Source organism: Pristis pectinata, chromosome 29, assembly GCF_009764475.1.
Source record: "Pristis pectinata isolate sPriPec2 chromosome 29, sPriPec2.1.pri, whole genome shotgun sequence".
Taxonomy (NCBI): Eukaryota; Metazoa; Chordata; class Chondrichthyes; order Rhinopristiformes; family Pristidae; genus Pristis; species Pristis pectinata.
Window position 1 is genome coordinate 5,551,037 of NC_067433.1, and position 12,468 is coordinate 5,563,504.

Sequence of the window (12,468 nt, forward strand, 5' to 3'; positions counted from 1 at the left end):
TGAATCTCCACATCACATGGTTAAGAGTTAGCATAAGCCCCTACTATTCTTTCTTGTCTCAAAGACAATTTCTCATATCTCCTTGTAGGATGAGGCCATTTGACCCGAAAAGTCCATGCCAGCTCTCAGAACAATTCCATTTCCTCCAGTTATTTTCCTGTTGTATGACTTCTTCTGGTGGAAGGATGCTTTTCTGATTGGAAGTCTGTGATCGGTGGTGTATCACACGGATCAGTCCTGGGACCCTTGTTGTTTGTGATATATACTAATGACTTGGATGTGAATGTAGGATATATGATTAGTAAGTTTACTGATGATGCGAAAGTTGGTAGTGTTGTGAGTAGCATGGAAGGTTGTCTAAGGCTACAGCAGGATATAGATCAGATAGAAAGCTGGGCAGAATGTTGCCAGATGGAACTTAATCCTGACAATTGTGAGGTGATGTATTTTGGTAAATCAAATGGGAGTAGAACATGTATAGTAAATGTTGGGGTGCTAAGGAATGTTGATGAACAGAGAGACCTTTGAGCTCAGGTTCATAGTTCCCGCAAAGTAGCAATGTGGGTGCTTAGGGTGGTGAAGAAGGCATATGGCATGGTTGCCTTCATAGTTTGGGCATAGAATATAAAAGTTGGGACTTCACAAACACTGGTTAGACTGCACGGAGTATTGTGTGCTGTTCTAAAGTCAAAGTCAAGTTTATTGTCATATGCACAAGTACATGTGTGCACAGGTATAATTAAAAGCTTACTTGCAGCAGCATCACAGGCACATAACATATAAGCAGAATTTATAAGAAAAACATAGATTATACACAAGTTTAACAAAGAACGATTAAAAACAAAAAAATGTCCATTTTAGTGCAGTGATCAAAGTGGTCATAGTGTTGCTAAACTATAGTGTTATGGTTCTAGTTGCCGCACCGTCGGAAGGATGTGGTTGCACTGGAGAGAATGCAGAGGAGATTCGCCAGGATGTTGCTTGGATTGGAGGACTTTAGTTACGTGGAGAAATAGAATAGGCTGGTGTGAAGGAGACTGAAGATTGACCTGATAAAGGTTTATAAAATTGAGGGGCATGAATAGGGTAGTTAGTCAGAATCTTTCTCCCATGGTAGGGGAAAGTTTAAGATGAGAAGAGGAAATTTTAAAGAGGATCTGAGAGGAAGATTTTTTTTTTACACAGACTTGTTGATATCTGGAACTTGCTGTCCGAGGAGTTGGTGGAATCAGATACAGTCAATTTGTTGAAGAGACATTTAGACAGACACTTAAATAGGCAAGGAATGGAAGGATATGGACCTAATGTGGGCAAATAGAATTAATGGAGATGGGCAAAAGGTTGGCGTGGATGTGATGGGTGGAAGAGCAAACTTCTGTGCTGTGCAACTCTGACTCTATTTCCCCTACATTCCCATCAACTCCCCCCAGATTCTACCACTTGCCTATACACTACAGGCAATTTAGAGTGGGAAATTAACCTACCATTTGATTGTGAGCAGGCATAGCTCAAAAAATTGCCTTTACTGATACTAAAGTAAATCACAGAGAGATGCCAGATTTGTTTGCCTGTATCTGGTGTCTTAACTGATCTCAATATTTAATTGAGATCCAGCGACCTTCGAGTTTGGCTCAATCACCAAAGAAACTGGGGTGCTTGTATCCTGTATGCCACCGACCACTCTAAAGTGCACTTGATTCTGCACTGGAGAGGTTTGAGAATGGCTGTAAAGTTCTTTATTGTGGAATATTCTAACATTTGCAGTCTGGTTGCCCAGATAAAAATGGGCAATTGAGCCAGAGACAACTGAATTTCCAGTGGCTGTGCAAACGTACACCACAAGAAGTCAGTATCCCCAGAAGGACCTGGCGGAGATTGGATAGAAAGGCCTGAAGGTTTAGCAGGGGTCTGAAACTAATTACTGCTTGCTTTCTTCCTGTGTAAAAGTGATTTTCTTCCAACCAATTTCCTTAACAGCTGCACTCAGGTGGCATATTTTTTATTCATGAGAGCTCTCTGTTCCAACATGCTGCTGCCGTGTGTGAGTGGATTTTTACTGTTGACGTCTTGGTTTTCTACGGGACCTTCTCCCTTGAGTTCGGTTCAATCACCAAAGAGACAGTGCTGGCTATTCTGAGGAGTGGACGCAGCAAGACCTCGAAATCCCTGGGCAGCAGTGCACCTGCACACCTCAATAATAACCCTGAGAGCATCGCTATGATTTAACTGCTCTGGTACTTGGGGTCACTGTGAGGAGGTCTCGGATGCTGAAAACCAGGGGCACACTGGAGGCTAGGCTCTGCCTGGTCACCAGAAATCAAGCTGTGACCCTCTGGCATTGTTTTTACAACAACTTTGTATCTTGGTGCAAGTCTGTGATTTAATTTAATACAAGGAGGTCGACAGTGGCACAGTCTCCTCAAATCAGTACTGTGCCACATTTTCAAACAGCTAATTATTCATCAAGCTAAACTAAACGGGTCACTAGCATTTCCCAGAACAGCAGCCTTGGATTAACACACAGTGACAGAAGATTGGGACAAGATTATGGGTGGCATCACCAGTCTCGTGTCACTTATTTTTGTCAACTGATCCTTAAATTTAAGCTAAGTACTTTTGGATATACCATTTTCAAATTCACTCAGGCTACTTCAGTTTATGTGTCTGCTTCTTTGTAAGGTGACTTTTTATCTCATCTGGAAAGCAGAGAGCTTGGGTCAAAGTCTGTGAGCTTGTGCAAAATGCAATCAGGCTTTCTCTCTAATATACCATATGATTTCTTTCATCAAAGCAACCATAAAAATTTCTTTTGAACTTGAAACCAGATTAATTGATTTGAAATAGGTGGAGAGGTTGCTCCAGTCCAAGGCTGGTACTGATCAATGCCATGCAATACAGGGTGATACACTCCACTCTTTTTTTTTCAAAAATAAAGGGAGAGCCATTGCTCTCCCCTAGTATAGGTAAATGTATCCTGTCTATGGCAAAACTGCTAGTTTTCAGGGACATGGAGAAGCCAAAGTTTCTCTGCCATTTACCAAGGAAGGGAATGCTGTAATTTGGAATATGGTCCTCTTCTGCTTCTACGGGGTTACTTTCTTTCCAGAAAGGTCAAAGGGAGAGAAATTTGGCTTGGCACTAAACCTGCAGCGTAATTGTGGAGGGAATTGCTGAGTGGGCAATAAAAGGTGGCTGGGGCAGGGGTTGGGGTTAATTTGCTCATGCCTGTTTTGTGTTACCACCCCAGACAAATTTTAACTGATAATATACTAATGCTCTTAATCTGATCAGTGTTTGAATCCATCCTAAAGGTACAAGGATCATGCCCTATCTGATGAGGAAATGGTGGATGAGGCACTAATTTGAATCTCATCCTAAGTGAGAGGAAACTATGTACCATTATGGAATTGACACTCTTATTACTAATAGGTTTGAACTCATCACTTCTGAATTCAAATCCAGCTGCTTTGTTGCTTAGAAATGATTCTATTGTACAAAATTTCACTAATAACAACACTAAAAATGTCACCAAGTTCTCCTTAGAGCCAGTGAATAGAGTGATTCAGGCTGAGTAATAGATATCACCAAAGTGTTGAAGATGCAAACCTTAGCACAGACACAGCAGACGTTGACCTTGAGATGTAGATTTTAGAGAAATGAACACCCAGGTCACAGGAAGTATAAAGTCAGCCCACACCAATTATCCCAACATCCATCTCTAATTGCAGTAGTTTAATGTTTAATATATATGTCAATGAAATATTGTGGCTGTTCTTCTTTCAGTTATGTACACTATTCTACACACTGGGAGGGTTTTGTAGAACTGATTTGTTACTGGGTTCACAGCAAAAAGAAGATTCTCCAGGTGACTGATTTTTGAAACCAGCCAATATATTGTTGATTGCTTAATGAAATGTGGCAGGAATCATTCAATCCCTTCACCAAAGGTGTTGTGCTACTTGGCAGTGGCCATGTTGTATCCATTGTACAGCAGAGTTCAATAATATCTGCAGCCTTTCAAAGGGTCGTCTGACTGAACAGTAAGGTAATTAACTGCCTGATTCTATCTTGCTATATATTTAATAGAAGATGGATGTATGAAAAGTTAGAAACTCAGGGAAAAACACAACATAATTGAATGGTACGTGGATTGAGCTTGCCAATTCGGGTTTTGACCCTTGGTCAGACAGTATATTTTCCTAACACACCATGTTCACTCACACCCTTCTATTATTGCTGAAATATCAGTTTTTTTTTCTTGAATTGCCTGCTTTGTTGGAGGTGGCATGGTTTTTTGAGTGTTGCCTCAAGTTTTTGTTGTGACAGGAAGGACAGTACCCGATGCTTTCTGTGAATGTGGTCATTATCCAATAAATTGGATGCTTGGATTAATGCACAACAGAACATCTCAGCAAGGGAGGAATATCTGAAATATTAGTTATTTCATGAATTATGAACCTTCCAGCTCTATGCCCTTTTGTAAATTCAGTGTCTGGTGGAGCTAATTTTTCTTCTCTCTCCTTCCCTCTATTTTAAATGCACTGGTTTGCTGGGATGTGGTTTCTCAAAGCTCATCCAAACGACTTTCTCCTCATGCAAGAAGGTTTTCTGTGGGAGCCAGGGGGCAGCACAGCTGAGCTCACTACATATTTCAGTATATTTGCAATGCCATTCTGGAACTGGAGCCTGAAAAAATGGGGAAATGCCTATTGAGACACATCCTTCTACACGTCCAGTAGTATAGTGTTTGGACTAATACTGGACGAGTAATCCAGAAGCCTGGACTAATGATCTAGAGTCCAAGAACAAATCCTTCCATGGTAGTTAGGGAGTCTTAATTCTATTTACCGGGTAAATAAATGAACTTCAACTACTGGATTATTGTTACAAATTCATCTAACTTGTGACCTTCAAGAAAAGAAATCTGTTGTACATGCCTAGTGTGGTGTTTATGGTATTCTAGATAAATGACAAGTGGCTGATTGTTAACTGCCCTGCAATCTTCTCAGTTCAAGAACAATTATGGATGGACAAACATTGGCATTGCTAGCGATGTCTGAATTCCATGAATTAAAAAAAATATCACCAGCTATTATTAACCAAAAACAGACCTGGCATTTTTGGTTAATAATAGCTGGTGATATTTGCATAATTTTATTTATTTACAGGGCTGTTGTGGGCAAAAGCTGCAGTGGACTAATGGGGCCTCCTATAGTTTTACAAAGTATATTTTGAATAATGAATATTACATTTGAATTTGATCAAGTAGCTCCGTTCCATTTAGCTGCTGGACAGCAATAGAAAGTCAAGGAGGAAGCAGAAATGGTGTGAAAATCATGAGAAGTAAAATTACTAACTGAATGAATTTGCCTGCCTGGAGACTTTTTTTTTGTTCAAGGATTATTAAATGGATTCATTCAACATATACAACTACAGTGACAACTGACACTCCTACTGCTTCAAAGCCTTCTGTGCCCCAGTCATCACAGCTGATTTAAACAAATCTTCAATATTCAGATGACGTGTACTTTGGCATTTTATGTTTCTAATTAATTTATAATAAATGGAAAAATGTTTCCTGTGAGATTTTTAACTAATATTTTTACTTCTGAATGTGTCATTGTGCTTAAAGGAGACTTGTATTTGTATTGCGTTTTACAAAAGCGATGTTGAACACTACCGGTAATAATCTTGCAATGAGCCACAAATTTAAACCATGTATCAGGAAGTTTAATTTTTTTTAAATAAATGTATTTTTAAATTTTGTAGTTCCTTTCTTTGTTTCCCACCCTTTGCTGCATTTTCGTTCTCGCACTACCTGCAGTCGAGGGATGGCATGTGCAGGCAGCAGATGCCTGTTTTGTTTGGGTGGGGAAGCTGAGAAAGGTGGGGAGTTTGGAGGGGGAGTGGAAAATACAGATCTTTGGCTCAACTTAGTCTGTGTTCTGATGATTTTTCTTTTTTTTTGTATCCACTATGCTCCCAATGTGCAGAATTTCCTTTCCCCAGATTGACACTGATTTGCAGACAAGACTCAAGTGAAGCTGACCTAATTATTTTCTGAGACTCCTATAAATTAGCTGTATTCTGCTTAAGTATATTTAATTGCCCTTTGAAATGCATCCTGTTACCAAAACAATGACTAAATTTTCCCTCTGAAGCCATTTCAGTCTGACACTGGTTTCTGTTGCAGGTAGTTTCTAAAATCGGAATCCTGGGCTTTGAGTTCACCCTGGTTTCCTTTGGGAACTGGAGGCTAAAGCTTGAAGCTTCAGCTCCCACCAAACACTATGCAAATTTGAGTAATCTTTGTAATTGACATAAAGATTGCCCATTCACAGAGCACGTTGGATTCTCTGTAAGCCCTTCCCCTTAGATGAAAAATTACTGACAAAAATCACTGTCAGAATTGTTAAAGGATTGAGAATTTATTTTGCATAATTACCAGAATTCCTTCCCCCTTTCTGAGATTTTGCTGAAAAAATTATATATGTGCTTGTTTATATGTTACCTTTAAGTAATGTAAATTTTAAAGTATAAATTTTATATTTTGTATTTAAATGACTATATCTTCACATGAAAAAATAGGATTAAGCACTGCATGATTATTCAAGACTGAATTTTGAATAAAGTTTTTAAATTAAGATGTTTAATCAACAGGTTCTGACTACCCACATTACAGAGATGCCTGTAAAAGAATGAAGTATGAAAAATACATATTTTTAAAAAAACTGGAATCTGCACATTTTCCATTTTAACTTCCAACTTCTAATCTTATCAGTTACACTTTGGAAATGCTGGCTGCAGTGCTTCCAGGAGGAGGCTATAAGTACTCTAACAAGTTTACATTTTTCAGTTATGAATGTGTAAGAGGGAACATACAATGGTAATATAAAAATAAGTGCAGAACATGTATTGGTTTAAAAATAGGGACTAAATTGCTATAGATTTGTCCATATGGTCTGATCATCACTCAGTCCATATTTCAAACAAAAGCAATATTGCCTTGCAAAAGCCTTGATGCTCCATACACACCACAGGAGATTTACCATTCTTACATATGTCAGAACAGAAGACATTCCCTAAACAGATGGATTGTAAATAACTGTAGAGGTTTAGCTAAATAATTCCAACATCTGTAGTACTTAAAAATATTACTTATTTTCCAGGAACCAATCAAACCTATTCAGGTTTTTTGTCTCGTTGCATACTTGTGAAGTAATTACTTTGAGTTCTTCATTGAAATAGAATATTCCTCCTCACAAGTAGAAAAATCCTACAAGTAATGCCAGGGGAAATCAATGTAACCAGCTAAATCAATACTCTCACTTTCATTAAACTGCAGTAAATCACAGCAGGTAAGGAATATGCCAATAAAAAATGCATAAAAAGTCTAAAGTGGTGAAGTCCAGAGGTAAGCAAACAGTCAATTTACATGAATAGTCAGGAAAGATAATTAAAAATGATAGCTTTAGATGGTTTGTGAAAATTGTTCTGCCATCTTTTTGGATTCTGTTAGATAAGAATCTCGTTGCTAGAAATAATGTTTGTTTTATGTAAGTAATCTTACAAATTTTCCAGTTAATGACAACGGTATGTGTGTTACAATTATGTGGTGATTTCATTCTGGTAATGATGCTGAGTCTCGGGGTCTGCAATTCAGAGCCTGCCTCTGCAAACAATCTTTGGAGAAAATACTCATCATGTGTATCAGGTATCCTCTGCAGGTGATCTGTACAGCATCTGAGGAATGCCAGATAGCAAGTACTTGTTGGATTTGCGTGAACTTTTGAGCTCCGTGGAACTTTGACAGAAAGAAATCTTGGGGTTGTGCATTTCCAGGTAATGTAAAGACAAAGAATGGAGCAAATGGCTGAAAAATTATAGCATGACAAAATTGAAGAAGCAGAGGATAGAGATAGAAAAATTGAGATCAATTTATGCAACTGCAGATAGTGAAAAACATCATTTTATATAGTCAGTCTGTTTTCCAGAGTATGTTTTACCATGTCAAGTACTGGAGGGCATAGCTTTAAAGTGAGAGGGGGAAAGTTGACAAAGTTTACAAAGCAAGTTTTTTTTTACACAGAATGGTAGGTGCCTGGAACACACTGCCAGGGGAAGTGGTGGAGGCAGATGCAATAATGTTGTTTAAGAGGCATTAAGACAGGCATATGACCAGGCAGGGAATGGAGGGATATGAAGTGAGTGCAGTCAGTTGGATTAGGTTGGCATAATGGTTGGCACAGACATCGTGGGCTGAAGGGCCTGTTCCTGTGTTGTACAACTAATCACAACATATTGTCCAGAGGTCTCTTGCAGATAACTTTCCAAATAGTTTCAAAGGAAATTGCAACAACATAAATCTAACTCACCATGGGAGATGTAATTGTGTGCATAAATGCATTTGTTGATCGTAAATATCACTCCTCAGTGCACCGTTCTGTGAGGCACCCAAGCATGTGAAACTGATATATTCAACCTGTATATCTCCTCTGTGTTGAGCAAACCAGCAATCAACAGCACCTCTACAATTTTCAAGACTCATTTGAGGAAAGAGTCTTAGGCCAGATTACTACCCAGTGACATCTGTGGGAAGAGCATGTGCCCTCGCTTATGAGAACAGAACTTAGTCATTTGTGATACCCCAATGGAATGGTCAACTGATACTGGATGAATCTCTGTTTGGTTGAGGCAGTGGAAGACAACTGGACACATGGAGTAAATTGCCTTATAGAAAGGTGAAAATATGGGAGTGCAAATGGGAATTATTGCTCCACATTTTTCAGCTGTTGACAGTTCTGTAAACATTCAAAGATTATTTGAATATGAAATCAGAACTACAGACAAAAAGATCACACCTCAGGGACTTCATTCCTCAGGGAAATTATTTCCCCTGCTCTTTATAAAGTCTCTGATGTGCCATCTCAGCTTGAGCACCATAGAGACAGACCTATGTATCAGTGTTTTCATTGCCTTTTTCACTCGGGACTCATTCAGTTTGGTTCAGTAAGAGACTATTTTATTCTGGGTCAGGAAATCATGTGTTTGAGACCTCACCTGAAGCACATAATATAGGTAAGTGCTCAAACATGATGACAGAATTGCTGCTCTCCTAATGCTATTTTGAGTAGATTCTTGTTGACAATTTAGAGAAGGTTCCTGGCGCTGAACAACACTTCTTCGTTAATCAACAGAACTGTATAAAATTATAGGATCTCAGAACAGTTAATGAAGATACTGCAAATGCAAATACTGGAAATCTGAAACAAAGAGCTGGAGGCATTCAGCAAATCAGGGAAAGAGTTAACCTTTTGGGTCAAGGACCCTTTGTCAGGGACCTGAAATGTTAACTCTGTTTCTCTCTCCACAGATGCAGCCTGACCCTGCTAAGTGTTTTCAGCATTTTCTGGTTTTTTGCTTTGATGCAGTTAATATGATGTTTGTGATTTAGAATGATTGCATTCATCTGGTGTATAAAAGAGAAAAAAATCACAGTTCCAAAATTAATTGTGTAAAATACTGGAGGTATTTGACATGTGAATGGCAAGATTATGAAAATTAATTGCAAGGTTAATATGTCAGATATCAGCATTAATAGAGGAATTATGAATATTAGCTCACTCTGTGAGAAATGGTGCAGCAAGTTGGTGTGAGTGCATGCAATGGGGTGTCAGTGGCAGAATACAATACTATAAATTTTGTGAGCTCTTAACTGATCTGATCAGCAAAGTGCAATGGCGCTGCCTAGTGCAATAACAGTAATACTGCATAAAATGACATCCTCTGCCTAGCACTGGCTCATAAATGTAACAAATGGTATTGAAAGATTCATTGCTTTTTATGCAGAAAATTTCCTCTATAATTAAACAACTAGGTAGAACGTGCAAATGGGTGGGGTATAATAAGAGAAAAAGATGGATTTATAGGCATCTTCAAGACTTTACTGGCCATCCCAAAGTACTTTACAATCTATGAAGCACATACTGTATATACACAGCACTGTTGCATGGAACACAGCGGATGATTTGCAGATAGCAAACTCTCATACAGTAATGTGACAATGATCAAATGATCCATTTTTCAGTAATTTTGACTGCAAGATAAATATTGGCCAGGACACCAAAATTAGCTCCCCAGTTCTTTCAAGTAATGCTGTGGCAGACAGAGGCTCACTTTAATGCCTCATCTAAAAGACAGCACAACCAACAAAGAAGCACTCTCTCAATATTGCACTGAAGTGTGAACCATGATTATTGTGCCCAAGCTCCGAAAGAGGACTTCAATTTGGAAACTATTGACCTAAAAATGAGAGTACTACCAACTATGCCTAAGGTGGATTGGATTGTGCACAATCAAGAGTCTTTAAATGAAAATGCATTAAGGCAATAGTTCAGAATTTCTTCAGCCATCCCTAGTATATATTCAAATTCAGTAAGCCTTAATTTTAAGCAACTTAGATTTTCAAACATTAGTCAAATTCAATAAAAAATTATCACTGAAGCTAGTATTGTATCAAGCAAGAATGACCTGTCTGCGAGAGAGATATTGTGGATGCTAGAAGTTGGATATTAATACAGAAAGTGCTGGAAGTGTTCCTGTATGGTTGCAGCATCTCTATGAGAGATAAAGAGAGTTGACGTTTTATTGCAGATAAATCTGTACTGCAAACAGTAAACTTCAAACCTGTCTACTCCAGACCACTCCTTACCAGTTCTCTCCCAGAGGCCAACGTACAGTTCCAAGGCCACCAATAATGCTGATTACTCAATAGTTACAGCCTCCCAACTGGAAAATGATCCATTTATTCTCGATCTCTATTTTCTGTACACAGTCTTCAACCATACCAGTATATTACCCCAATCCTAGGTACTCCTTTTTAAATAACCTGTAACATGGCACCTTACTGCAGATCATTTGAAAGTTGTATCCACTAATCACTAATTCCCCTCTTATCCTTATAATCTGCAAAAACTCTTAACAGATTTGTCAAACATGATTTCCCTTTCATAAATCCATGTTGACTCCACCTAATCCTATTATTATTTTCTAAGTATCCTGCTACCACTTCCTTGATGATAAATTCTAGCATTTTCCCAACTATTGTTGTTAGGCTAACTGGTCTGTTTACTCCATAGCTCTACATTTTCTCTCTCTTACGTTGATGAAGAGGAAGTTGGGAGAACACACACCGGTCCTCATTGAGGGATCAGCAGTGGAAAGGGTGAGCAGCTTCAAGTTCCTGGGCATCAACACCTCAGAGGATCTATCCTGGGCCCAACATGTTGATGCAATCACAAAGAAGGCACGCCTGCAACTCAGGAGTTTGAGGAGATTTGGTATGTCGCCAAAGACTCTTGCAAATTTCTATAGATGTACAGTGGAGAGTTCTGACTGGTTGCATCACCGCCTGGTATAGAGGCTCCAATGCACAGGATTGTAAGAAGCTTCAGAGGGTTGTAGACTCAGCCAGCTCCATCATGGGCACAACTCTCCCAACCATCGAGGACATCTTCAAGAGGCGGTGCTTCAAGAAGGTGGCATCCATCATTAAGGATCCTCACCATCCGGGACATGCCCTCTTCTCATTACTATCATCAGGGAGGAGGTACAGGAGCCTGAAGACCCACATGCAACAATTTAAGAACAGCTTCTTCCCCTCCTCCATCAGATTTCTGAATGGTTCATGAACGCCACCTCATTTTTTTTGGGCTATTTATTTATTTTTGTAACTTATGTCTTTGCACTGTACTGCTGCAGCAAAACAAATTTTATGTCCTGTAAGTCAGTGATAATAAATCTGATTCTGTTTACATTTGCTACTTTCCAATCTGTGGGAACAGTTCCAGAACATTTGGAATTTTGGAAGATTTCAACCACTATCTCGATAGCCATCTTTATCACAATCATGGTATGTGGGTTGTTGGGATTTATTGGCTTTCAGATGCATTCATTTCTGCATTTTAAAAAAATGCTTATTTCTTTCAGAATCTCCTTCACTCTAGATCTAATGTTCTCCACTTTTTTTTTTCAGGAGATTAATTCTTCTTCCTAAAATAACTGGCACAAAATAATTTCCCACTCATTTCCTTATTCCCCAAATAATTCATCCTATCTCAGTCTGCAAGTGGAGCCCACCCCCCATTAACCTTTGTTAATTGTTTCCATCTTGTCTGTTTGTATGCTTATTGTTTTTCGACTACTCCCATATTCTGCTTATGCTTACCAATTTCTTGATTTTTTTGTTGCTGAATTCTAGAAAATATTCCCAGTTCTCAGGCTTACTGATCTTTTTGGCAGCATCAGAAGCCTTGTCCTTTGATTTAATATTATCTTTAACTTTTCTTGTTAGTCATGCTGGACCATATTTCCTGTTGCAAACTATGTTTTAAATCTTTAAATATTAGTGTTGCTTATTTACCCCCATATTTTTTCCAAGTAATTTCCCAATCTGCTGTAGCATGCCAT

At 38.7% G+C, this 12,468-nt stretch overlaps 1 protein-coding gene across 2 annotated transcripts in view; it reads left to right on the plus strand.

Moving 5' to 3' along the window:
• Positions 1–5,708, plus strand: part of LOC127584233 (transmembrane protein 150A-like) — a 36,651-nt gene extending 30,943 nt beyond the window's left edge. For both annotated transcript variants that reach the window (XM_052040864.1, XM_052040865.1), the window contains one exon: positions 1,988–5,708. In XM_052040864.1, the coding sequence (XP_051896824.1) occupies positions 1,988–2,226 (239 nt within the window). In that variant the 3' untranslated portion in view covers positions 2,227–5,708. The remainder of the gene's footprint in view (positions 1–1,987) is intronic.
• Positions 5,709–12,468: the final 6,760 nt, after the last annotated feature.